General features: G+C 43.9%; 1 protein-coding gene across 1 annotated transcript in view; it reads right to left on the bottom strand.

The window, feature by feature from the left end:
• Positions 1-1136: 1136 nt before the first annotated feature.
• The window catches only part of atrnl1b (attractin-like 1b), a 62820-nt gene continuing 36255 nt past the window's right edge, over positions 1137-27701 (bottom strand). Inside the window, exons 24-29 of the mRNA XM_076028135.1 lie at positions 26005-26162; positions 22339-22400; positions 17774-17852; positions 9749-9856; positions 4015-4129; positions 1137-3266 (exon numbers count right to left, since the gene is read on the bottom strand). Of these exons, the coding sequence (XP_075884250.1) occupies positions 3142-3266; positions 4015-4129; positions 9749-9856; positions 17774-17852; positions 22339-22400; positions 26005-26162 (647 nt within the window). The 3' untranslated portion in view covers positions 1137-3141. The remainder of the gene's footprint in view (positions 3267-4014; positions 4130-9748; positions 9857-17773; positions 17853-22338; positions 22401-26004; positions 26163-27701) is intronic.

The raw sequence follows: 27701 nt of genomic DNA, 5'->3' as shown, positions 1-27701 counted from the left end.
CAGCAGGAGATGTGCGGCATGCCACAAACTGGCAGCCGCAGGAACACGCAGTCAGCTTGACGACTGTCAGCTCGCCTGCCAGACGTGGGCTCGCCGTGTTCAGGCTACTTTTCCACTCAGAATTGGGAGAACGCGTTGAAAAGCACTCTGTTCAAAGTGTGCAAGTCTACTGGATTTTTCTCTTTTTCTTTTTTTTAGTTATGAAACTTGAAACCCGAGCCTGAAAAAAACAAAGAATAATCATGAAGGGATAATTTGGATAATTCTACTATGTCCATATGAGAACCTCAGCACGCACTGAGAAATTCTATAGTTGATTTTCAATGTTAACAATGAAAAAACATGTATGAACACTTGGCATCCCTGAAGCAACAGGTTGCAGTGTTTTGTATCCGATTTTTATTCCTTGCCTTTTGTGGTATTTAAAGGTTGTTGTTGGTCATTGTTAGCCGTGGAATGTCCTGTGGGAAGAGGAGGGGCCGGGGGACCCATGCATGGCCTGATGCATCATCCAGTTTCTCTTTCTTCTGGTCCTGTTACATTGGTTCTGTCCTTGTTTGTGTAGTGGAGGTTCAGCGCTGTGCAGGGCGACGGTTTGTTTTGGTGAAGCACAAAACCACAATGAAACCATTTAGCATGTGGCCACTCGAACATTCAATTCACGCAAAGAATTTCTTCTTGACTCAAAAAGGCCTGGTGTGATCAGTTGAGTGATCTCGACCTCTCAACAGTTTAAAACGGCAAAAATGACACAAGAGTTATATAAATATATACAACCAGTCAAAGGTTTGGACACACCTTCTCACACATTTTTTTTTTTTTTTTATCTTTACAACTTTCTACACTGCAGATAGATAATGAAGACATCAAATATATGAGCAAGATGTATGTAATTATGCAGCAAAGAAAAACACGTTAAATAAAAAATTTAATTAAAATAAAGAAAAACTTTCTCAACTACAAACTTTTTTTTTTTTTTTTATCTTGCAGACACAAAATGTATGTTTTTTTCTTTGGTCTCACTTTCCAAGGCAATAATTAAAGCAATCAACCCGGCGATGAACTGCAGCCACTGTCGATATCAACAAATTGTAGGTCTGAGCTTCAGACACAAAAAGCCGACAGGCAAGTAGAAGAACGTGGAGATTTTTGCCTCTTTTATTTAGTGATGGATGCAAAAAGCAGTCAGAGGATAAAAGATTTTCCGGCTCTTTTTGTTTTATTCTCTGGCATGTTGTCCATCATCCGAACACACTGCTGCACACTGATACGCAGCGTTTTCGTCTTCTGTGTCGCGTAACAGTTGAGATTCTCCCGATTCCTGTGTAATGACACTGATATGGGTTCACCTTACAGCACAAAGTAAAAGCACATTAGCAGGCCTACTGTTGTGAATATATCAAAATGACAACGCTGGCATCGAAACATACAAAGCAAAAAAAAAAAAAAGAGGAAAAGTGACAATGCCCGTATAGTCCTTACAGTCGTCAACACATCGAGGGAATAATGGCCAACGTCAAATCAACCGACTCGACTCAACGATTAATTCAAGATAGACGCGCTATTACACAGGAATCTGTCAAATATCAAAGTGTCAACACAAATACTTGTCTTTTTTTTTTTTTTTTCATTTTACACCTGTAGCAAAAAGACAATTTATCATAAGATACCACAATACGGGGGCTGAGAGAAGTAATTGTCGCTGGTCGTTCTTATCGTTGTAAAAAAAAAAGAAAAAGGAAGTCCCGGCAACCACGCGAAATCTCAAGAAATAACGGCAACGACGACGGAGAAGAACAGAAGAGTCACATTTGTTCCAACAAGACACTGTACAGTTCAGGGTGGGGGAGGGGGTGTGGGGTCAACAGTTTTAAAAACTCTGCGGATCAACGGATGCCCTCGTTTTCCTCTCATCAGGACGTTATAAAAAAAAGGTAACGTTGCTCCTTGACCTGGGAATAAAGACATCGCTTTACAGAACTCTTAGAAAAACAAAGAAAGAAAGATTTTGTTTAATTTTTAATTTTTTCTTTTTTTTTTTACAAAACAAGCTAGTACGCTGTCATAGGACGTAATATTCCCTCTCTGAGCGTTTATTAGTTTCCCGCCAAAAACACGGCGATCCGAGGGGGCCACTGCAGAAGTTCAATGTCCAAAAGTCCTCGCAGAACTTCTTGTAACTTCTTTCAGTCCACCGAAAAAATACAAATGACAGTTTTGCAAAGGCAACTTCCAGTCTGACGATGAAATAAACAAATACATTTTTTTCTAACCATGCTTTTATTTTGGAGGGCGATGAGCTGCCTCCTCCTGCGGAGCAATCAGCGACACCGGCGGCTGCATTTCCCTTTGGAGAAACACAGACTTTAGCTTCAGCTTTGTGATACATACAGTATGTACAACTAAAACTTTAACCAATGAGATGATGAACAGCGCCAGAGAAGGGACGCTGTCAAAACACCGTTGTGACGTCGGGACAAAAGAGAAACTTCCATCCGCAGAAAGAAAGAAGGAAAGAGGAAAAAGAGGCAACACAAACTTCAGGCCTGTCAGATAAACAGAACTTTTTTTTTTTTTAGCACCATAGACGAAAAAAAAAAAGAAAAAAAGAAAAATCAAAACCTTCCTCACCGACCAACCATGTAGTGTTGTTGAATTACAATAGCAATGTTATGGGAATCATTTAAAAAAAAAAAAGAAAAATGGAAGTGACCTTTGACCTTCTCAGGTCCAGCAGCCGCAGAATCTTTCGAATTAATCCGAAGTCGCCAGAAACCCCGACCGTCGCAACGCTTCCAGCCCAGCACAGTCCCAAGGGCTGGGGGTGGGGGGTAGCATGGCAATGTGTGTGTGTGTGTCTCGTTTGGGGGGTGGTGGGGTTGCTCCCAAAGATCGAAGAATGATTTTCAATGGGGTCAAAGGCCAACAACAGGAAAACAGGTTGTGCTCTCCATCTTTGAAACATGGAGCTGCAACGCTTCTCTGCAGGGAGCCTCCGCACTGCTGGAGCCCACCGCCCGTCCGCACGGCGCCACCTCGGCTGCCACCAATGGAAATAACAGGTGGTGGTGGTGGTGGTGTGGGGGAGGGGCCCAGTGGATGAGGAGGGTCTCAGCGGTGGTGGGGCGGTGGTGGGGGGTCTCAGACGCAGGTGCCCTGGTGTGCAGGAGGAGCGGATTTACGGTTCTTCAGCCCTTGGGACTTGTCCTTGAAATCTCCCGGCTTCTGCTGGGAGACGTCGATCAGAGCGCTGGCCACGATGATTCCTGGAGGGAGAGTCGGAGAGTCGGGAGAGGGTGGGGGGGGGGGGGGGAGGGGAGGAGGTTAACAAAGAAAAAATAACAACAAATCTTTGAGGCAGCTGCACACTTGGAGTCGATGATTGTTGAAGAGTTTGGGGCTAATGACTCATTTCTGCATTGAACTCCATTATAACCAGTTTTATGAAATAATGATCTTAAATGTTCTGCGATCATGGTGAATGTGCGACAATCTGGATGTGCTTCACAAGAATGGGAACATTTTCGCGTTTAATGAAAACTAATTAAATGTCTAAAGTGACTGAAAGAATTCCGAGTGTGAACACATTAAAGTGGGCTGTTTTAGAGGCTAAAATATAAACCATGATGCTTTGTTGACTATTTTATGGTTTAGCACACTCAACCAAGTGTGATTATAATACAAAGCTGTTTTTGTTTTTTTTTGCAATTTTAAAGCATTCTACTTCTGCAATGAAGGCCTCATATTGCACACTTGAAATTAATTCTCATCACATTCAAGGCAACCAGTGTCAAAGCCATCCCATGATGTGTTCAGCACATCCTTCCTGATTTTCATGCACAAGTAATGTTTATGGAGCATTCCAGTAGATTATTTCATGAAGCTGGTTATAATGGAGTTTCACAGACAGTGTCATGTCTGCACCTGATCTCCAACACAGCAGCAGAAACAGCAAAGATGATACACAACCATGAAAAAAAATGTGATTTCTTTTATTTCTGTATTTCGTCTCACCTGACTGTCCTGGCGGAGGAAGTCCAGAGGCTCCTGAGGGGAGACGCATGAGGACGGTCAACACGGCAGCTTTACCTCCTGAACACGGCTCCATGGCAACTGGTTTGGGCACCCCCTGGGGACAGAAGACAGAAAACTTTTTTCTTTTTCCTTCCAAGTTAAAGGAAAGTGATTTGTGACCTAGAAATAGTTGAGAACCCACAAACAACCTGTTTGGCTATGACCTTGCACAGCAGTCGCATCGATCATTTTCAAACTGATGTGGCTCGTCCGTCTTGCCCACATCCACCAGATGTCATTTTTTTCAGTCGGCTTTTAAAACTTGATTGGATTCCATGACAAAGTCATGAGAAAAGTTGCTTTCATAAACCACAGAAGAAGAAGAAGAAGAAGAAGAAGAAGACGACAAAGAAGAAGACGAAGGAGACGAAGACGAAGAAGTAGAAGATGGCGCCATGAGTGATTAGCCTGGATGCTGCTGTGGCTCCATTTTCCAGAAAAATAAGAAGGGCTCTTTCCAAGATGGATGTGTAAAATGTTCCAAAAAGGATTTAGGGTACAAGTTCCAGCCTTCAAGTCCAAAGACCTCGCAAAAATACGAATCGCAGACATTTTTAAGAATCAGACGTATGGAGGGCCGAGGCATCCTTCCCGTTCTGGTTGTCTTCATGAAGAACAGTGTCCCCGTGCTTCCTTCAGGTCGGAGGCTAATATTAGATCCACCGTGGCTGACACACACAAAGGCCGTTAGAATGCCTGCCGGCCGCTTCATGGCCGTTCGGGTGACTGCGCTAATGAAACAGCCGTACGGGGCTCGTTCAGGTCGAGCAAACTCAAACGGCGGGGACTTCTGATTAACGTACGTTCGGCTTCGAGATGCACATCTGGGCGAACAACGGTAAAAACTAGGCCACGGCCATTTGAAACGACTCCATTTCATCAAACTGAGACAGAAGCCTCGTACATGAGCACCGACGGTTAATTAATAGAACCGTCGTTCATGCATTTCCCTCTTTCGCCCACTCTTTTTCTCACTGTGTCTCTTTAGCCATCATGGACGACTAATGAAATGAGAGGAAACGCATCGACTTGACGTCCGTCACTGCCGATGCACGACAGCAAACGCGGACATGGCTGGTGTGCCTACACATGGTTGGCACTCCTACACGTCCCACTGCATCCTGCCCCCACGCAGCGACAGTGATCGTGGCCTGCAAGACGTCTGAGTTTTGCTGCTGTTGTATTTCCGGATGTCGTAGCTGCAGGTTTATTCCCCAGTGTGGTAGAGTGTCGTGATTCAGCTCAATTCTTTGCGTTCAATATTGGCTTGAGATCCAGAAACATTTGTGGAGACAGCTATTGATAGTTTTAGAGTTTGTGAAACAAAATTTCAAAAATATCTGGGGCATCATCCGATTGCCATTACATTTCCAGTGTTCTAATTGGCTCAATGTGCAACTGCCAGGTTGGCACAGCTGCTGCTGCTAGTGTTGCAGCAGCAGCAACACTAGCTTTAAACACTGAGACCATTTAGTAAGCCAAAACATTTTGTATGAAAATTCCAATATTAATTCACCATATTGTCAGTGTTTCCAGCATGTCAATGAACCCCAAAAATGAGAAAAGTTCATCATTTACTTCTTCTGCTTGCGCACGTTTCAGGAAGCCTGTGCCAAAACACAACATTCTGGAGATAAGCCCTTTTTGATGCAACAAAAGGGCACCAGTACATCTCTCAGGATAGTGAATTGTTGGAATCCCTGCTCATGTGTGAGGTTTTTATTTGAGGGGGAAAATGTACTGGAAATAATTTCTCCATCACGTCTCAAAGGTTGCTGACAAATCAACAACATCTCCTGTACAAGTAAACAGGAGACAGAAAGATGCTGGGATTTATTTGGGGCATCCTGAGGGTTTTTGGATAATTAATTGTGTGAAGTTGCAACCCAGATGCCTCGGATAAGAAAAACAAATATGGGACCTTCAAAACAACTTTTTATCAGTACGACAAGGCCAATATAGTCTTCCAATAATGAATAAATACTGGTGGTTCCTGGGCAAAAACCCAAATTGGTCCATATGCTGTGATTTAGCAAATCAAAAAAGCAGATGAGCGCAAAAAAAAGCAGCAGCAGCAGCAGCAGCAGCAGCAACAACATCAACAGCAAAGCTCAAGTTATTCTGCGCATTAATCTCGGTGTGCAGACAAATTGCGGCGCTGTGATGGAAAAATGACACATTTATATGTGATTTGATCCCGTTTCAATCACGGTGCCGCACTTTGCTTTCAAAACATTGAAATTGCTGCATTCATTTTCATATCAACCAAACAGGTTTACATGGCCGGTGCAGCCACATTAATCTGGTTGCGGGGGAACTACGCTTTGGTCGTTCCACACACACACACACACACACACACACACACACACACACACACACACACACACACACACACACACACACACACACACACACACACACACACACACACACACACACACAGTTTGTGCTTTCCCTTCCCTCTCTGACAGGTGTCATCCATCACACTAGCTGTCCGTCCGTGCCTCCATATGCTCTGTGCTGGCATTAGAGAATAAAGACATCTGTGACACCGAGGCACAGGCCTCCAGTGTTTTGGGCTTTCTGTCCAGGAGCAACTGGGTCACCAAAGCCAATATCCAGGTTTCTCTTGCGCGCTGAGGTTTGAGCAATCAGACTCCTTTGGTTTTCTCAGAGAAGCAGCCGGAGGTTCTGCACAGATGTAGCGATGGGGACCTGATGCCAACTCAGGCAGTGGGATCAGCAACAATGCAGCTATCACAGAAGAAGCTCTTCATCTTCTCGTGTGTGTGTGTGTGTGTGTGTGTGTGTGTGTGTGTGTGTGTGTGTGTGTGTGTGTGTGTGTGTGTGTGTGTGTCATGTGTTTGAATGGGGAGGTTGCTATAGTGCCGCGTCTCCACTCTGAGCGTCAAATGTGAGAGCAATTCCAAATAAAAGTGGCACTTGGTATTTTTTTAGGTTGACTACAAACTGATCAACTTCTCTTAAAACATGAAAAGTGTATTTTTGGTGTTAAAAATATCGGTAAGTGTCATTAATATTTATTAGGACGCAACCAAACAATCACGGTGTGACTAGAGTGTAAGTATGAGCATAAAAAACAAACAAACAAATAAACAAACATGTATTCATAAAAAAAAGCAGCCTCATGAATGGAATGTTGCGCAATCACCAGTTTCCCTGCTGCAGGCTGTAAACAGAGGGCTAAATGTGCTGTTTTCTGGCAACTTTTGAGGGTGTGCTTTGCGCGTCTAAAATGCAGCATAGCGACTTTGAATGGGTATAATATGGGACCTTTGATGAACTGACCGATTCAATTTCCACCTTTATTCTGATTAGTTCCCATATTAAATCTACCACTGCTAACGGACAAACAGCTGAGCCCGGCGTCAGCGTCCTCTTTGACATCAACAGATATATCCAACGCCAGATGCCGAACAATTAACCTCTTTAACGCGGCATCCATTTGTTTTTAATGGTTCACCTTCCTATGGTGCCAAGGGACGGGACGCTGAGCATATGTTTGTAATCGTCCCCACATCTGCAAACACAAACATGTTGCCTCATGAGAAGAAATGAATCCGCTCGCACACTGAAGAGCCCTCTGCTGGTTTGCCGGGGACGCTAATGTGCTTTCATGAAGACAAATGTGTGATGATGGCGACGTTAAAAGCCCAGTGTGTTTTGAGTCACCGGCACCTCGTGGCAAGAGGAGGACACCGCAAACAATTCAAATGCGGGGACGTTGTTTCCGAATCACCAACTAGATCTCACAAGCAGCCGCTCAAATCATCTACAAAGTAAACAATAAGCAGTTACCTGACAGCATCCAGTGGTTGTTCCGACTGAGAGAGGCTAAATATGATTTAAGAGGAACCTTAACATTAAAAAATCCCGGACATTATATCATTAAATTCAAAAGGCTCTTTAAAATTAGTAGATTTAATGAATATGAGATGGAACCAAGGTGAGTTTTTTGTTTTGACCTGGTTCAGGAATGTTGAATGCGTTATTGTGTGATGTGATTTGATTGTTTGATTGTTCGAAATGAACTAAACGAAATTAAACATCAAAATACAGAGCAGGTCTGTGTTCAGGGCTACGACAGGAATATTGTGACACCACGCGGCGGCGTCTCCTTCCTGGTGAAACCACTCTTTATGTAAATATGAACACTGAATATGAGCAAATTCACAACACAACATATTCATCTTCGGCGAGCAAACCTGACAAAAAATGTTTTTGCATTGCACCCTTTTCAGTTTTATGGCAATATAGACCCAGTGAAATGTTACCAACTGGTCCTTTAAGGAAAATAATGCTTGCTGCAAAATGGAGGCATCTATCTCAGTGTGTCTGAGGAGTCCAGCCCACATCACTAAATATACTTCAAGGCGGAGGAAGGCCCGTTTAATGCTTTCTGGTGTTGTTGTTTTCGGTGATGGACCCCCTTTAAGAGCCCGGGTAGCTGAGCCAAGCCTTCACGGGTTCACTCTGCATCTTGAGAGGGTCGAGCAACAGGAGAGGGAGGACCGCGTGCCCGTCGCAGTTATCGCTCCCGCCGCAGCTGTGGACGCTGTTTACAGCTGGGCTCTCCAGCGAGCGCAAAAACTTCTACCTACCTCTACCAGAACTGCCGCTTCTGGACTTCGGGGCTTCAAATCTCGAGACTCAACTCGCAAGGTGAAAAGCACGCCACGCTCCTCCTTTAAACAAAGGTGAAGCTGTTTGTCCTCAACGCTGCTCACATCCAGATTGTGTCTCGAGGCACTTTGTGCTGCAAAAGTGCAGCGAAAACAGTCGCGTTTGTCTCCCTCCTTTGTTCCTTGCGTTGCCCTTCACGATACCATAAATGCACATTGAGTGCCACTCGGCGCTGCGCTAATGGCTAATGCAGCGCCTCTTTGTTGGTTGCCACAGTGATTTCATTCCTCTTGGCAGCAGGTGACACGGAGCCGGCCTTGGCGGAGGAAACGCTGCCGCTCGCCCCAATGTCAATTTGAGAATGCGGCGCCTCGTATTGCTTTAAGATACGCTTTTATCCCGCGTGGCAAACAATTCCTTGGGCTGTGGTTTCCGTCGGCCCCGCCGCCACCATCTACATGCGTGGCAGGCAGTCACATCGGTCACAAATGGTCAATTTAGTATGGCAAAAGAAGAAAATAAAGGACTTTGTTGCCTGACATTGTTAGACAACAGTGGTAGAATGTATTTTGCATTATATGAGACTTTTGAATCAATATTGAAAAACATTGTACTTGTGTAATCATAGTAATTTGTTTAAAGTCATGAATATATTATCAATATATTTCCATTTATTTCTATTTTCTTGCAACTTTTCACCCTGCACAGTTTTTCACCAGAATAAAATCCAGAGGTTTAACCAGACTCACGTGATGTGCTTACATGCAGCTTTTCTTTGGAACAATTGTCCGCTGAGAAAACCTCTCAAAGTACTTGGATTCAGTGTGGTTGCGGTGACTGGTAAGCACTGCAGTGAAGCAGCAGTATCTGAAGAGTGAAGTGAAGTCTAACGGAGCAAAGAGGAATCAGAGTGTGACCCTCTAACTTGTGTGACTAACCAGCTCACCACGATGTCCTGCAGGAGAGCCAACTCCATCAGACGACATTAATGAGAGACACACGGGGTGAGTGTGCATGTGGGCGGACTCACGTCAAGCAGGGGTTGCACCAGGTCCGTCTGCTCTCCCTTGGGGTCCAGTGCGACCGCCACCGAGGCGAAGGGACGGCTGGCCATCTGCTGACGCTCCCTCATCAGTTGCTGCAATGTGAAGAACACAGAACTCGTTAGACTCATTCCAACAAGATGCAGCACAGTGGAGAAAACTGGGAGTGTGAGCAGCAAAGGGAAGAAGAAGAAACATCAAAAGCAAAGTGGACAGGAAACAGCAAAAATCAAAAACAAAACGCATGAAGATGACTCAGTTAATTTCATTAGATATGGGATTTATAAAATGTATTCATAAAATGAAAGAGAAAGAAATATATACATATTTATATACACACTACCAGTCAAAGGTTTGGACACACCCTCTGAATTTAATTTGGCATCAAAACTATGGATGAACACACATGGAATTATATGTATATTTAGAGTTATTTAATGTGTTTTTCTATGCTGCATAATTACATATATCTTGCTCATATATTTGATGTCTTCGGTATTTATCTGCAGTGTAGAAAGTTGTAAAAAAAAAAAGCATGAGAAGGTGTGTCCAAACTTGGTGGTGTATATACACACATATACAGTATAAGTATATATATAAGGAACAAAAGGTACATTTTTGTGCCTACAACAACAATGTCAGTCAGATCAGTGGTTCTGGTTCTGTACAACCATGAAGGAGCTGTAATACTCAAGAGTGATACAGTTTCTGAGCAGAAAATGTCCCCGTTCCTGCTTCGCTTTGATCAATATTGTAAGAGCAACTAGCGCCACAATTTCATCAGCAACGCAGCGTCTGATCGATGCTGAAACGGGCCACAGTTTTAGGGCCAAGGACATCGCTGATTGCTATTGGATTAGTGATGAGCTTAAGTGTGCCGCATTAGGATATAATTGTTCTTTAGATTACAAAGCACATCCGTGATTGGCCCACACAACCTTCGCCTGGAATCTAAAGGTTTAATCGACTTGGCTGCACCAACTTCTGTATTTGGCTTTTGTTGTTGTTGTTGTTGTTGTTGCTAATTAAAAAAAAATGTATATGCGTGTGTACAGTAGTGGGGAAAAGGTTTTCGATCTCTGATGAATTACAAAGATAAGATGACAAATAGATGCAACCAAATAAGCTAAAGCTCAAGTTGACATCTTTTTTGACAAGCATATTTTATGGAAACTTTTGAAAATTAGTTTCAAAATAAAAAAAAATAAAAATGCTGGTTCCATGATTTCATACTGTGAACTTACTAGTTGACTTTTGAAAAGCTCCATTCCCAAAAAGAAATTTGAAAATTTTGAGAATTTGAGGAAGCCCATCCGAAATATTTAAATTCAGTTTTTTGTTTATTTTTTACCTGATATCCTTCAAAATAAGCAATAAAAGTGTTGATTTAAACTGACTGTGAAACCAAGCTGAGCGCTCAGAAAATCTTTTGCTTCAGTGTTAAATGACCTCAGGTCTTTGTCAGCCTCAAAGCATATCTCACATTTCCCTGACTCATTTTTTTGGCCAAATTGAGATATTGGCCTAAATTCTACTTTCTTAAAATGTGTTTTTGTTCTCGTTCTCCAAAAAAAAACCTGACAAAATGAGTTGGGTAGATATGCTAGTACAGTACAACTTGACATCCATCTTACATTGTTACTTTAATAAAGCAGCGGGTGTGATTTATTGCCAGCTTTGACATTTTTCAGATTTCTTCAATCCCTCCAAGGCTCATTCATCAATGGAAATTTGTCTTTAATGGGCCCTTGGGTCCAGATGCCTATGATTCAATTCTGCAGCAATCAGTGTGACAATTAAATCATAAATAGCACATCATGATCATTATCGAGAAAGGTTGAGCATATAAGAGAGGAGACAGATCCCACATCTTCTGCCTCAAAGTCCATGTTGGGTGTAACAGTGAAAAAGTAACTTTTAAGCAACCTGTTCATTTTCCCTCCGAGTTGCCTTGTTGAACCGCTTTGAAAACATTCCCTCGGGGTGCGGTTGAGAAAAAAAAAAACACAGCAGCCACATGAAATTGAGATTGATCACCGAATTGATTTTTTTTCTTTTAAGGGCACATGTAAGATTGCTGTACATCTCTACTTTAAAACATCAAAACAGCAAAGGTAAACCTACGGACTTGAGCCGCGGGGGCCAGCGCAGGTCAAAATGAGAATTCTTGCCCTTTTGGAAAAGATAAACGCAGGACGGAGGGTCCGGCATGGTGGTTGCCAAACAAGAAAACAGCTGTTGGCCTATTGCGGCTCCCGACATTAATGCCTCAAATCCAACAACATTCATCCTAAATGTCAAGGAGCTATAACTTGTTTATCATGTTTGCAGAAATAATGCAAAGCCACAAGGTATAAAAAGCGACAATAGGCAAATTCAAAAACTTAGAGAGGTGAAAAATACAAATCAACACAATAATTATTGCTGAAACTCTCTCCTGTTAATATGACTTTTAATTCTTTTTTAACACTGGGTTCACTTTCACTGTGTCATATTTTAAGGTAATGTTAGCATTTAGTTGTTTTTTTTGTTTGTTTTTTAAGGCTGAATTTTATTTTCCTGAAAAACAGGGCACCCCCCAGTGGGGTGGCACCAACATCTGGCAGGAGGTTTTGGTCACGAATCACAATTTTCAGAACTATGTTTTTTAAGCATCCTTTCCATAAAAGTGCAGCAAGTGTAAGAGGCAAGAGACTGACTATTCTCATTTCTGGGGAGATCACTGACAGACGACCATTTGCTGTACAGGACCGATATGTGAATATCATATATGACTGATCCAAGGGATTGTTTGAAATGAGTGGGCCAGACTCAGTTTAGCCTGCTTCTATGAGTGGTGCAGTGGATAGTGCTTAATTCCAGGTCCCTCCCACAGTCCAAGCGCATGCACACTGGGCTAATTGGCAACTCTTGATTGTCTGTAGGTGTGTGTGGATGCTTGTCTCTCTCTGTGGCCGTGTGCAGGTTGTGACCCCACCTTCACAGCAGGGTTTGGCTTATGCCCACAGAAATTCTGATATACTCTGGTTAAATATCAATCTTGGTCTTCAGTGTGATCAATTTTGAGGATCTTTAATCAACATACCACAAAGATTTTTGCCTGTCCGTCAACAACATGTTTGGTATAACAGAACAGAAGGGAACACTTGGCCTGTTTTGGTGCTCATGGATTCACAAGGGGACTGCAGAGGTTGGCATTATCAGTCCTCTTGTCATAATAAAGGGTTGACTTATTGGACGCGACACAACAAAATGGAATTCCACTCTATGCGATTGGTACAAATGACGGCGAGTGCATTAAAGCAATCAGGGGTGAATAGAAATAACACAAAGTAATAATGAGACGCTGTGCACAAGTCAACATAACCTTTGCTTTTAGCCTTTATATCCAATAATATCTTTTCCTTTGCTGTCACACAAAAAGCGCTCCAGCCACAAACCCGTGGCATTTATTAACGTCACGGCCAGGGAGGAGGAACAAAAAATAAATAAATTGTATGGGCTAATGACAGCTTTTAATACACACAAGCTAATTATCTACAAATGCATTAAATAAATGGTTTGCTTAAAAATACAGCTGGCAAATAACAGTCCTGAGTGCTTTTAGAGTGCCGGTGAAACGTCGCTGCCGTTACCGCGTGTGATGGTTGGAAATGTATGTTTGTGGCGTGCACCAGGAGTGTATGTGCACGCATTGGCACGTGTGTGTGTGTGTGAGAGAGAGAGAGACAGAGAGAGAGAGAGAGAGAGCGTCAGTGCTAGACGTTGGCATGTCTGAGTGTAAAACATGAACCGAGCTGCAGCCTCGTTAAATGTCAGCGGCCCCTCCCATCTGTTCCCCCCACAGGTAGCTTCAAAGAGGTCGGCCCTTGTTCTCCTCCGTGGCATTTACAGCTGTTGTCTTCTCTCCACGGCACCCCACCCCCGCCCGGCCACTTGCTCAGCACGCTATTCTTGCGAAGGACCGAGATTATTTGAAACACAAAAGTGCTTCAGACTCCTGATTAAAAACAAGAAAAGGCGTCAAAACCAATTAAACCCTCAGAGTCCTTGTAGGACTGGGACAAGAGAAGGACTTTCTAATGGCCCTTTCCCACTGAAATTAGTGATAACACAGCGTTTGCAGGGCTGATGCATGGTTTTTTTCATAATTAGAATTTGGCTTCTAAAAAAAAATCTGGGTCTGACGAGCTGCCCCCAATCCCTTCCACGATGGAACAATTGCTAAAAGTAAACAAGTGCAGAGGAGCAAGTGAGGTGTTGTTCACCTGGTTTTTTCTTTGCTACTTTCACTTTGTCTAGGGCTGCAACGATTGGTCGGCTTAATCGATTATGTCGACAACGTAAATTTGTCAACGTGAAAATTTAAGCGTCGACGAGGAGAGACGGGTCACATTTCTGTGTGTGCAAGATGTAAATGAGTGGGTCGGGTCGGGTCGGGTTTAGAGTTCTCAGCCAGGGCTGAGCAGGTTGCAACCTACATGCACCACATATCCCATTCCTACTGGCCTCAAGATTTGACAGTGTCTTTGAACAGTATTTCTGGCCAGTGGGGAAACGGCTCCGACACTCACACCAGACAAGGTTGCTCTGTACCCAAACACAAAGGCACCACCTTCCCAGACCTTCCCCGCTGGCCTGTAGCCCGGCGGTCACCATCCTGACCTCGTGGCTTTTTAGAGCTGCGTTGCCTTGCAGACGGCCGGCGTCGCCGTCAAACCACCGCAGAGCGGACTGTGCCCGTGTCGGCTACAGGTCACGCTGGCCAGGTAAGGTCGCCGTTACCTCACCAACCTGCAGCGAGCAAGTCAAACAAGGACTCGAGAACAACGCCCAGCGCTCGCAATGCTCCAACAAAAGTGGAGTTTAAGTTGGAGGGTCGTGCTCAGCCACGGTATGAGACGCCCCCTAAAAGCTTCAACGATGTCGCTAAGAATGTTGAACATCGGATTTGGTCTAATATACGTTGCCTGTCTGGTAGTGTTTGCTCACCACCACTGTTGCTGAAATGGACGATCAGAGAGAACGATTCTGCAGGATGGCCGCTTTGCCGATAAGTTACGGCCACTGTGCTGTGTTTGCGCTCATGCATGAGCGACTGCAACATGTCCCTTTTCACCTTTTCCAAGTAAGTGCACTGTGACTGAGAACAGAGCAATGCACTCGATCTAGTCACACTAATTAGACCTTTGAAAGGGGTACAGGGTCAAACCTGCCTGGGTACGCCGAGTGCGAGACGGTCCTAAAAGCCTGATATAAAGCCAAGATATAAAATGGCAAAAAAAGAACCTCATGAGGGCTAAATCAGCTTCATTTTTCCTTTTCCTCTGCCGATACTGTCCCTACTTTCTCAAGAGGCCACAGCGGTAATTCTTTTTATTCCCTGTGCTCACGCAGGATGGGGGAAAAGGAGCTTGAATCCTTCCATTCCATATATGGACAAGCCTCATAAGTGCCCAGGCCTCTCACCGGCCCTTTCAAATTAAATGGACACAATGCTCCGTGAAGAGTCAATCAGCTCAGCGATGTACAAGACTGGAGAATCTGAATTGGTTCATCTGGTGTCATTAAAGTCCAGACCAATTTGAAATCAAACAGCTTCCACCTCAACCTACGTGGCAAAATGTACGTAACAAAAGGCAAACGTACTTTTGTACCGTAGTTTGGCCATTTGACTTGCTATAAAATACGGTCAAATCACCACGACCTCATTTTGAGACTGTTAAACTGATCCCAATTAGTTGTCCCACTGATAAAAAACTCTTTAATTTGAAGCACGGCTGACATGCTGAGGAGAGGCGCCACATGAGAGGCAGTTAAAGGCACCATGCAAATGTGAAGTGCATGTGAGAGCGCTAAGGAACATTTGGGGTTGTTATTGCTTTCAGGAAAAGGTGACCAACACACCAGGCGAAATGTCAAAACAGGAACCCTGCGGCATCGCAGGACTGCGGGAAAAGCAGCAGGCAGGCAGGCAGGCAGGCAGGCAAAAGTCAGATCTCTTGTCCTCTCTGTCCACCACGTTTCTCCAACATCTCTGCTTCTACCTCCACATATATACATGGAGATTGTCACTGCGTATGTGGGAAGACGTCCACATATTCCTGGTTTGCCTGTGGCGCCTGCCTTTGACGTCCTCTTTTTGTTGCTCACGTGTTCATGTGACCTTGAGCTCGTTGAGCAGTAAATTTCAACAACCCTCCGGAAAACACTGTAGTCACGTGACAGAAGTGTACCGAGGGGGCTCAGTTCGAAAAAAATAAATAAATGAATATAACACACACACACACACACACACACACACACACACACACACACAGTTTGTGCTTTCCCTTCCCTCTCTGAGACTCGTTAAAAAAAAAAAATCAAATTTATTATGGCCAATCAATTAATCGTAATTAATTGTATTTTAATTGCATATCAATATTTGTATTTGAAGTAACCAAGTCCAAAAAATGTTACTGCAGTTAAGTAGATTTTTCAGGTATCTGAACTGCGCAGTAGCTGTACTTTCACTCAAGTACTGAATGTGAATCATTTTGCCACCTCTTGTTGGCGCCTCTGTATTCGGTGCTCTGATGTTATTGTTCGCTCCGGTGCTCATACTAGCAGCTATGTTTTCACATTTAGGTGGAGGCGAGAATAACTGTGTGCAATGCAATATCCCATATATCTGTATACATGCGTTTTAAAAGCTTTATATTATAGCGTGACACTCCCCTCATTCCCCATTCGTGTTGTAGCTGGTTCAATCAAGCCGTTTCTGGTTGTGTTTTCACTTTCACTGGTTTGAAGAGTAGACTGCATGCAGGGTTTTGTGCAGACACGGTCATCGTTCCATCATTGCATATGGTGCACTGCAGTCAATAACAATTAATCATCAATCACGCTCGACTTTCCTTTAACAAGCTCCATCAGTTTCGACTTATTTTATTGAGGTCAGAAATCAACCTTGTATTCACTCATCACCCATTAAGCCAGTCGTTGTTGGGCAGATATTGACCCTGACAGAAACAATACAATACAGCAAAACCAAAGTGAAATGATTGAAAGTAGACACAACAGCTGAGCGTGCAGCATTTCAGCACTTTGATCCAAGTCCTTGGGTAATGTTACAGCAATAACGGCACGAGAAAATCAATACTTATTGCACGTCATTAGTAAACAAATACTTGAGTCGGCACGAGCAACTAGAGGCAATTTTTTTTCAATCACCTTACATGAAGAACGCTATTTTTTTTTTCTTCATTTCCCCGTTCATCTGTTTCTCTCCAGCGGCTGAGGGCACCGACACAAACACACGACGAAAGAGCACAGGAGCCCATCTGCCTGTCTGCTTTCCCACTTTATTGATCAAAATTCCGTTGGCTGGGCACGATTCATTGTCGCGTCGGCCATCGCTCTTGTTTATTTTCACATATCAATTAAAGGATATAAAATTCGGTTCCTATAATCATCGCTGTCACCGCCGAAAGGGGAAATAAATTGCAGGAGATTTATCAGGCTCTCGGCCGTGCAGCCTGGATGGGAACCAAATTAAAGTTCCTGCTTGCGAGTGTCACAGAGGAATCACAGGATCCAGTCGGAGGAGATGGTGACCGTTACAGAAACCCACGGTTTGGGTTGAAGGGCAGCATGGGGGGGAATTTACATACATATACACCCGTTACGCTCAATTTTATGCAGAGTTTCTATATTAGCCCCTGCTTTAATTTCTACTGCCAGCCATCTCATCTCACGTCCTCTTTTCATCCCCATCTTTTCTCAATCCCATCCTTTCACACCACCGCTGAATATTAATATATGGTTTCGTGCCCTTTCCCCAAAAGTCGCCCTCTCCTCAACTTCCCGTCTGGAGTTCAGTTTATTTTTTCACCGCTTATCCAATTGTGTACTTCCTGATTTGGCAACTGGGCCAATGCTTGTCCTTCAGTCCGACCCAGCATTTTTAAAGTAGTAGAGGAGACGTGACTCAGTCTTATGATTCTTGCGCTCGTGTGTCGTGGACTTACTTCTCTCCGCCGCGATGCCCAGCAGGTCTGTTTGATCTTCCACACCACTGCAGCCACCAGGAGCAGCGACAGAAAACAACTGGAACGCAAGAGAGTAAATGTCAACGTTGACTCTCCCCAAATGTGGGAACACGAGTCTGGCAAATGACCAAATGTGAAGAAGCGAGTTAAAAGAGGTAACAAAAAAAGATGCAAAAAAACATCACAGTAATAAAATAGTTCAGAGTTTTTAAGAGCTTTAAATTCTGTGCGGTTTTAACATATGAAACGCCAGCAATGCGTTGCAAACGCAGCACTTCACAACTGAATACTTAAGACTGTGTTCACACACAGAAGCGGTTGCAACATTTTAGGACACTCAAAACAATGGCATGTGAAACAACAGACACTTCCTGCCTTGAACGGATGCCATACTGATGATGTAGAAGTGGTCCAATGAGTTAGCATGGTGGCTAAATTAGCTCATGTACTCCCAGCAATGACAGCACATTGCGATTAATGTCAAGTGTACAATTCATTTTTGATATGTCATCTGTACTGTTAGGTTGTGGGTTTGATTCCTGCTTGGCTCGATCCAAAGATCAAAAAAATATATACCCATCAGCTGCCTGCTTGGCACTCAGCATCAAGGGTTGTTTTTGGAGTTGTGGCAGACACATTTCGATTGTATTCGAATTTGGGTCATACTTTCAATTTTGATTGTGTTTCGAATTTCAATAATATTAAATATTTATACAGTAGTTATTCAACAGCTGTTAAAAAATCTGATGGAGAAGCGGCACTGACTTCCCTTTGAAAATGCAAAATGAAAGTAGAGCATTTAACGACTCTTGCTATTGAAGAATGCAAGTTGGACTTGCAGACTTGGTATTTCCCTTATCTTACGCGACTTCTGATTCATCCGCCTTGAATTGGAGTAGCGAGTATTTTTCCAACAAGGTCAACTTGGATGTCCAGATTTTCCCTCCAACTTAACGCAGAGAGAGCAAATGAGGAAGGTGATAAAAAGAGGCAGCAAATCCATTTTCACAGCAGACTGAGGATTTTGGCTGATTACGCCATTTAATAACCCGAGGGTAAAATTAGTCAACGGAGATTCCAGCAAGGTCTGAGTGCCACTGGGACAGAAGAAAACATGACTGATTGAGAGCCTCCACTTCATTTATCCTGGAGACAGATGAAGAGCGTAAAGATTATTGAGTGATAGAGAGACGGGGCTCTGAAAATGAATTTGGTGGTTTGTGTGTGTGTGTGTGTGTGTGTGTGTGTGTGTGTGTGTGTGTGTGTGTGTGTGTGTACACAGCATTCAGTATGAGGAAGGGAAATACGTGCACGGTTAACACGTCTGGCTGCTTTGCTCGCCAAAAAAACAAACTGTATTGGTGTTTTTACCGAGTCTTTAACAAGGATTTAATCCTTCTTTGGAATGTTACTGTGTCTCTGACGGCGACACTTTTGTATTTCAAACATAGACTGTAAGATGATCAATGTGCCTGTTGTCTCTTGGGGCACGCAGCATTTCCAAAAGGGGCGTCTGACGCACTTCACCACGGAGAGATGACAAGCTCCGATTTCAGCGGCCCGCGTGTTTGATATTCAAACTCAAAAAAGAACAGAAGAAGGGGGAGAAAAAAAGGCTTCCTCTGTCGCTGCCTCACCTGCGAGATCCAGCGGTCAGGATAACGGCTGTGAGGGAGGCGATAACATTTCTCTAATGCGGCTAATGGGAAAAAGCAAAGCCACCGACCGGGTGGGGAGGGGAAGAGAAAAAAAAACAAGACGAGTGAGATTAAAGTGTTAAGCGGTGAAAAACTGCGCTTCAAACATCCTGTTATCGTGCGGCAGAATTTTTTTTTTTTTTGGCCACACCAGCTGGAAACTCTTTAATTCTTTCAGAAGCGTTTGGACCCCTCTGACGGTATCGGAGAATGGGCGGCGTGAGGGCCTGCGGATGACATTTGCAAATTGCCCACGCCACCAAAATCCAGAGCCAGATAGATGTTTGGCTTTCATCATCAATATTTCTGACAGTAAAGAGGCTTAATTCCACTCTGCCGGCCCTCCTGCTGTTGCGTGAACAGAGTGCAGCGATCGCTCAAGCCGTGATTCGTTTTAAGTGGTGAACGGACAAATGCACACTCCTGGTCTCTCGGGTTCACCTCCAGGCATCTGCGCATTTAGAGAAGAGCGACGTGAACCTGCTAGATCAGTTTTCCATGGAAAAAGGAGCAAATTCGAAGCACGTTTTTAAAAGTCTGCTTTAAGAAAAAAGAAAGAAAGTGATTTTAGCGCCAACAAATGAGGCTACATTAAGTGTAGCTACGTGGCTACAGGAAGAACTAGAAGTCAACAAAAGCAATAGAAGAACAGAGGGAGGTTTCAGGAACTACTGCCCACTGGCCAACATGTAAATACTCTGCTAGGTCAGCTGCCACTGGCCATGAGGAGCTGATCTGAGACCAAGAAGTCGTATTAACGCAATACATCTTGACCTCTTTTTTTTAAATGCTAGCAAACAGGGTTTGTTGTGCAAACCAGTTGCCATCCAACAAATTGGGCCTCAGCTCTGTTTACTAAAACCAAAAATATTCTTCATTCTGCTGTTTGCATAAAATGAACTGGTGAAATTCATGAAAGCGCACATTAAATGTAAGATTGTTGGAGGAACTGCAGCACTAGTGTTGCAGTCCTGGAGAGTGACACCCTGCAACCTTATTGCTAGTGAAATCATTTTTTAATTTTATGAAGAGTTTTTTTTTTTTTTTTAATGGTTCAAAATAAAAAGCAACAACATGTTAAAGAAAATGATTAAAGGATACCTTGCTGCTCGATTTAGAAGTCAACTTGAATTTAAAAAAAGATACTGGTCATTATTTTTCTTTGATATATAAAGTCTTGGTCTGGTCTGGATCTCGCTACTCTCTGGTCTTGATAATGTCTTGGTCTCGGTCGGTGTGGTCTTCACTACAACACTACGCGGCACTCTGAGGCAAACTGTCGCGGGGGTGAAACCGTGTTTCAGTGTGGAAAATGTGAAAGCGACACGAGAGGACAAGACTAAAAAGCCGGCTTGTTCCACCCGTAATGGCGTCATTTCTTCAGCCTCTGCCTGTCGCGGGAGGCGGTGCGGAACCCCTGTGGGGCTGATCTGACATTTGGTCATCAGGCTGATTATGTTTCCCGCAGGTTTGTCCCCTTCAAACCTCTCACACGGACACACGACACCCTGCACCGACTGCATTAGGACCTTTCTTTGTTTTTGTATTTGTTGTTTTTTTTCTCCCCCTCCTCTTCCTCTTCCTCCTCCTTCTCGTCTTCTACCTCTTCCCAGAATTTACGGGTCATTGAGAACCGAACGTCAAGGATGCGGAAAAGACAAAACCCAGGGCGCGGTGGCGGAAGGGGGGGGAAGAAAAATGGCTGTGTGGCTGGTGCATTGCTGTTTTTTTGTTTTTTTTCTTGGTAAATATTATGACAAGGGTGTTCAACAGGAAGATGTATAATGCTGCGGTCTCACACACACACACACACACACACACACACACACACACACACACACACACACACACACACACACACACACACACACACACACACACACACACACTTTGACCGTCGTCTAATGTTATTTGTCATTTCCCTTTAACAGTTTCTCTCCTACAGCCGACGATAAAAAACTTTTTTTCCGCGGCTCCTCCCAAAGTAGCTTCCCTGCGCGGCTGTTTTTCGCTAAAGTAAGCTCTGCTGCCCCCCCAAACCCCACCCTCCCTGCTTACCCACCCCAAGAATCCCAGAATTTGGCTATTCAACGGTAATTTGATCGGATGGTGGCGGGAGATAACCGACCGCGTGACAGCTATGCAGCGAGGGGGGAGGGAAAAAAACGAAAGAAAAAGACAGCATTGTGGCCGGGCCAGTGATGGGCAGGCGCCTCAGGCAGAGGCTGTCTTCTATTCCCACCTTGACAGCCGCGCGGATAATGTGTTCGCCCGTCAGCTCGCCTGCGTGGCCCACGAGCACAAAACTAAAGCAAAACAGGGAGAAAATGATGGCCTGACACGACTGTAAATAATCGCCATGGTTTTAGCGCAACTGCAGTAGTGGCTTGTTTTTATTTTGTTGTTTTTGTTTTTATTGAAACGCTCTTCTGAAGTTTTGGTTTTCACAAGCTGCTGCTCGTCTTCCGCTGACCACACAACTGAATTGGATTCCAAATCAAAGTTGACTGATAGATTGAAAGGTGGCAGCCGCCATCGCCGCTGCTCTGCAGATGAAACCGCAGTCTTCGTGTGATGACCGCTGTGGTCCAGAGTCGCCGGTGAGGCGCCTCGGCAAACATTTACTGTATTCAGCATATTCCATTCCACTTAATGAAGGAAAAGCCACAGTTTTAAAGAAGCACGAGTGGCTGAGAAGTGAAAAATAAAAGGCTCCGATAACCCCATCGGCCCCAGGAGACCACTCAGAATATGAAGAGGCAGGTAACCTTCTTCTGCACATCCCAACAGTTGGGAAGCTGATTGAACACAACATGTTGAAGCAGGACAGACGTTTGGGTGACTCACCTGAAAAATGTCACAAAGAACTGGACGAGGTCCATGATGCTGTTGTGCTGGGAGAACGCAATCTATCCAGGGAGAAGAAGAGAAGAGGCAATTATTAAAACAGCACCACCAGAGGTTCGTATAGAAATACCTGTATATCTTTGAATTGACAGATTGGAATGTGCCATATTACAAACACTGGACTCTCACCAGAAATTAGAAAAGTCCATCCTTCACTTTTTACAACCCCCTCTACTTTTCAGAGAGTGCGCGCTAAAACAGGCAGCCCTGGCCAATCAGCACTTTGTGATGTCACACCTCACAAACGCTGAGGTCCGAGACACCAGCTCCAGCTAGCTTGTTTTGCAACTTGTTTTGCACTTTCACAACAATCAAGTCAAACAAAGGACCAGTATCAGCAGGACAGTAGCGTTCCTGCAGGAAGCTGTGAACAGAGGGCTAAATATGTTCTCCTCTGGAGTTCTAGAGAGTTTTGAGTTTGTGGTTTTTTTGGGGGGGATTAGTTGTTCCAATCTGCAATCTTGGAGTCCTGGAAGTAAAGTAAATACATGAAAATAGCTGTAAAGTAGACGTTCAATATGACTGGGACTGAAAGCTTCTGAGTGGCTCTTGAGAAAAGAAAAAGAAAAATCTCGGATATTTTTTTTGGTTTGCTGACTAAATGATCACATCGGGGACCGTTGCTTAATTCGAAGCGTGAATCACACACTGGTTCACTCATTTTGACACAACTCTCTCCCTGTTATTGAATCACAGATCAAATCTCCAGAGTGCTGAGTGCCGCTGACAGCAGATGGGCAAAACTGACGAGATCTTCAGGTTAAGCAGGAAATAAAAAAACAAGACTTCAAAATACTTTTGAGTCAACTGTAAGCTTTTGATTATTTCTTGAATTAAACTTTTTTTTTGGTTCAATCTGTATTCTGGTGGGAAACTGGACTGATTTATTGGCGATGGTCTCAAACAGACCTAGAGTGAAACCACACCACCTTGAACTGTTCAGATGCTGCAGAAAAAAAGTGACCACAGAAACACGACACACCTTCGTTGCAAGTGGGGGAAAAAAACAGAAGCAAAGCTTCCTCACAGCTGATTAATGAAAACATGTCTTTAACTGCTGATGATCCTCTACAGACTTTCTGTCCATGGAGGCGTTAAGACAACAAATCAGGTGAAACAGAACTGACAACTGACAGATTATTTGCTTTGATCCGTGTGGTTGGTTGGTGGCCGACAGATTCCGGTTTGATGAGCTGGGAAAAATAAAAAACTGTGAAACGAGGCCGTTTCTCAAATACCATAATTCAGAAATGGGGAAGTGAAAAAAAACAACAATTAATAACCCCTGTTTCGCACTGATGTTTTTTTTTGTTTGTTTAAAAATTGGATGTTGTGATTTTCTGTGGTGCATAAACGTAAACCAGGAATTGCACTCTCGCACAGCTTTCTGCTGTTGGGAATCGAAAACTAGATATTTTTTTCTTTTTGATTCTGATTTTAATTTGCGATCGCATCAAAGTAGTAGTTTGTATTTTTCATTTTGTGATTTGCCATTAGATTTTATTTTCATTTCTGAAATGGTGATAGAAAAACAGCTCGTTTCCCGTTTTGTTTTGTCGTTTCCTATTTAAGAACAAAAATCTGTTGAGTGCTGCCGCGTCCACGTGCCGTTCCTTTTTACATTGTTGCTGCCACAAAGACGAGGCTGCAAACGTGATGTAATCTACTGCAAACTAATTCTGCGTTCTTCGCTCCATTTCCACGGTTAATGGCAGGTCTCAACTCTGCTGCGTCGCAACAGTCACTCCAAGGCGGAGACGGCGGTTTGCTGAATAGACGCGCGCGTCACAGGACTAATGTTCTTTATTGACGAGGCTGTCGTCCTCGCAGCCGTCTCCCAACTCCGGTGCCCCCCCCCGACGAGTGGGAAAAGTGGCGAGCGCTGAGCTGAACGGAGAAGCTCGTTGACACGGCCCCAGACGAGTCCAGAGCAACACGTGTCGCTGATGTTTTCAGCCAGGCGGCGTCTTTCTCTGCGGCGCTGCGGCCTTTATCTCCACACAATACGAGGTCAGAGCAATAGTCTGAGGGGAGATTTGATTTCAATACATCACTTTACTTCTGTTTGACTGGACTTTAATTAAACCCCAACGGGCATATTACAGAAGACTTCTTACATTGTTGGGCCTGCATGCGGAACACGGTGCCTCATGAGGGCGCTCACTGCAGCACCACTCAGGCAAAGTTTAGATGGATTAGGTCACTATGGCTGTGACCGATGCCATTTTGTTCAAGCTGGAGATCCAACAGAAGTGTGTCAGAACTTGTCCGGATGTGTTCCGTCCATTTGGAACGCACAGACACAAACCATGCGGTTGGAGGGAAACATCTTCTGATGCATGATTTACACAAGATGCAAATCATGCAAAAGCATATCTATGTACACACACACACACACACACACACACACACACACACACACACACACACACACACACACACACACACACACACACACACACACACACACACACACACACACACACACACACACATTTCAGTTCCACACATGGGTGGGCTGACACAAACAGTATGGCATCGTCTTTATGGTCATAGCCTTCTAAACATTCTGATGTTGAGCTGCAGCAAGTGATTATTCACTCGGGTCGATTTGGGTTCAAAATCATCAGTCCAATAGCGGAACCACAAGTTTAGCGGCAGCGGAATTAAGGAGAAATAAAGCTTTGATTCAGAACTTTTCATCGAGATCTTTTTCAATCAAGTTCATCAATCGTTTTAAGCCGACTTGAAATCTTTACAGGGAAGCTGGAAGAAAAGGAAAGAGCAAGTGGGATCTTTGTAAATATTTGGTGTCATGTTGGAGGGTGTGGCCAAAGAAACCCCCCCCCCCCCTTATGTTGCCATGGAGGGACAAAAGCTTCTCCTGCGGGGCAGTCTGGATGCAGGAGGGTTAAAAAAAAAAAAATGCCTTAGTCACGATTAACAGAAGATTTTTTTTTCCCTTTTTTTGAGTATAAAATTGATTTTTTTTTTTTTTTATATATATATATATATTTCATCCCAATAATTTCAACAACTCCCTTTGAGACAAAGGGACAATTATATTGCCCTGTAATTTTGATATGATTACTTTAACTGTAAAAACCCAGCAGAACACTCTGCTGAAATGGCACTCTCTTCACTCTGCTTTAATTGCCATCGAAAGAGTAAATATTTTTGACAAAGACTTGATTGTTGTTTTTCTGCAACCCCCCCTCCCACACACACCTCCACCCGGAAAAATATGCAGCAACTGTGTTGTTGGGTTGTTTTTCAGTAACATTTTGGACCCTTCGCATCAAATCAATCTCCTCTCTTCACAAAGCGGGCCGGGCGAGGTTAAATGGCGCTCTGCGTTTGCCCGCTAAAACATCTGTGCACCTAAGCAGCACTGTGAGCATCGCTCATTAAATGTGTAATTACAATTAAGTGCACTTGAAATCACCCCGAGCTCTGCATGACAAAGATGGCTGCTCCGCCTTTTTTACCTTTTTTTTTTAATTGCAATACGGTTGCCATCTGGGCGCAGTTGTTTGGCAAACAGAGACGTTCTGGAAGGAGATAAAGGCGGCGAGTGGCGAGGCGAGCCCGGCGCCGAACCCTCACCTGGATCTTGATGGGCCATGAGAAGTTGCTGACGTAGACGTAGAAGGTGATGTTGGGGTTGCTCCTGAAAGTGAACTTCTCACAGGAGAAGCTGTCCCTGTACTCCTTGATGTTGGTTTTTGACACGATGGGCACCTCCTCTCCTGAGATGGTCCCTGCTGTAGGGAGTGGAAGAGAAAAAGGAGAAGAGAAGATAGAAGAAAAGAAAGGTTCAAGATCAGCACGTTGACATTTCGGGCGCTCACCTTACAGGCACAGAAACGTACCATTAGATATCCATTAATGTTCCTTTTCTCAGTAATTAAAGAGCATAGCGCTCAGAGGCAGCTTCCATTATGTCTCCAGCGCATTATCAACTCCTTTTTAGGTTGACGTGAAAAACAACCTGCAGCTTTATTGTGTAATTACACGTGGCAGACGCGCTTTATTGTTAAATGGTCACGCAAGAAAAGAATAAAGAGGCTGTGATGCGCTGTTGACAGTTTGCTTGAAGAGGGAATTATTATTTTTTTTTTTTAAATGCGTGTGGAGGCAGCTTCTTATATTTACATTTAAATAAAAATTCTGAACTTTTTTTTATTATGTCAGTTTCTACGTTACAGATCTGGTTTTGTTAAAATTTGTTCTCCTTTAGCATTCAGCCAATAAGGTCTGTCATACGCAGAAAGTATTTAAACTCATAGTAGTTGATGAAGAGGGAGAAATCAGGATGTGTCCAAATCTTTGACTGGTAGTGTATGCATCTGAGTTTCAGGTATGATTCACTTTTTTGACTTTGGAATGGATGAGGATACGGAATTTGTTTGTTTGTAACCTTCATTTAGCCAGGAAATCAGACTGAGATGTGATTTCACTTTGCAATTCAGACCTCAGTCGAGAGAAAATGGGAATCGAATGGGCAAAACAGGATCATCTTCATCCTCATTATCATCGCACAGGCCTTGATGTAACAATACAGTGACAAGCACTGTATGGTATTAATTACTTGAATGTAAATGACTTCTATGGAGTTGTATTTACACTCCAGTGTGTTTTTTTCCCCTAGGAATTAGCATAAAAAATAAAAAGCCAAAGCCCTTGAAGAGGGAGGCAGAAATCGTTTTCTCAGCCTATCTGAATGTTTTCAGTCTCTCCTTCTTCCCCTTCATGTCGGCCGCTCCTCAACATTGGCATTCCAGCCCACAGCTGTGAAACAAAAGGAGTGAAAATGACAGCTCGAGTGCGGCTACGTGAGCGCGTTTATCTTAATTGAAATCACCCTCCTCCTCCCGCCCAAAAGGCTCCGGCGCTCTCGGCCGATTGTCAAGAGGCCTCGCGCTCCTTCTGAGACACAATATCTTTGCGAGGGGGCGGGGAAGGGGAGCCGACTTCAAATATTAATGACGGCGATTCGAGAGAAAAAAAAGAAAAGGTTAAAGCGGTGCGTGGGAGTGTGTTGGGGAGGAGGGAGGGGCCACGGGAGGTTAAGGTGTTTCCGTGGTCGGAAAATGTCAGCGTTGTGGTGAAAGGGGAGCGTGCGGCAGAAGACTTGAGAGGAGGGGAGGGAGGGAGGGGGTGGAGTTAAGCAGCGGCGCTGGACCGCTGCAGTGTCCTTGGGGTGTCTTTCCCCATGGGGTGGGGGGGCCATAATATCCACTCGACGGTGACACAGTACACATTAACCGGAGCAGGTATATTATCGCTGTACTGACTAAATA

The sequence above is a fragment of the Nelusetta ayraudi genome, unplaced genomic scaffold (genome assembly GCF_046127955.1).
Source record: "Nelusetta ayraudi isolate G7.1 ecotype Tasmania unplaced genomic scaffold, CSIRO-AGI_Nayr_v1 ptg000022l, whole genome shotgun sequence".
NCBI lineage: Eukaryota > Metazoa > Chordata > Actinopteri > Tetraodontiformes > Monacanthidae > Nelusetta > Nelusetta ayraudi.
Note: the sequence above shows the minus strand (reverse complement) of the source record. Positions and strands in the feature narration are given on the sequence as shown.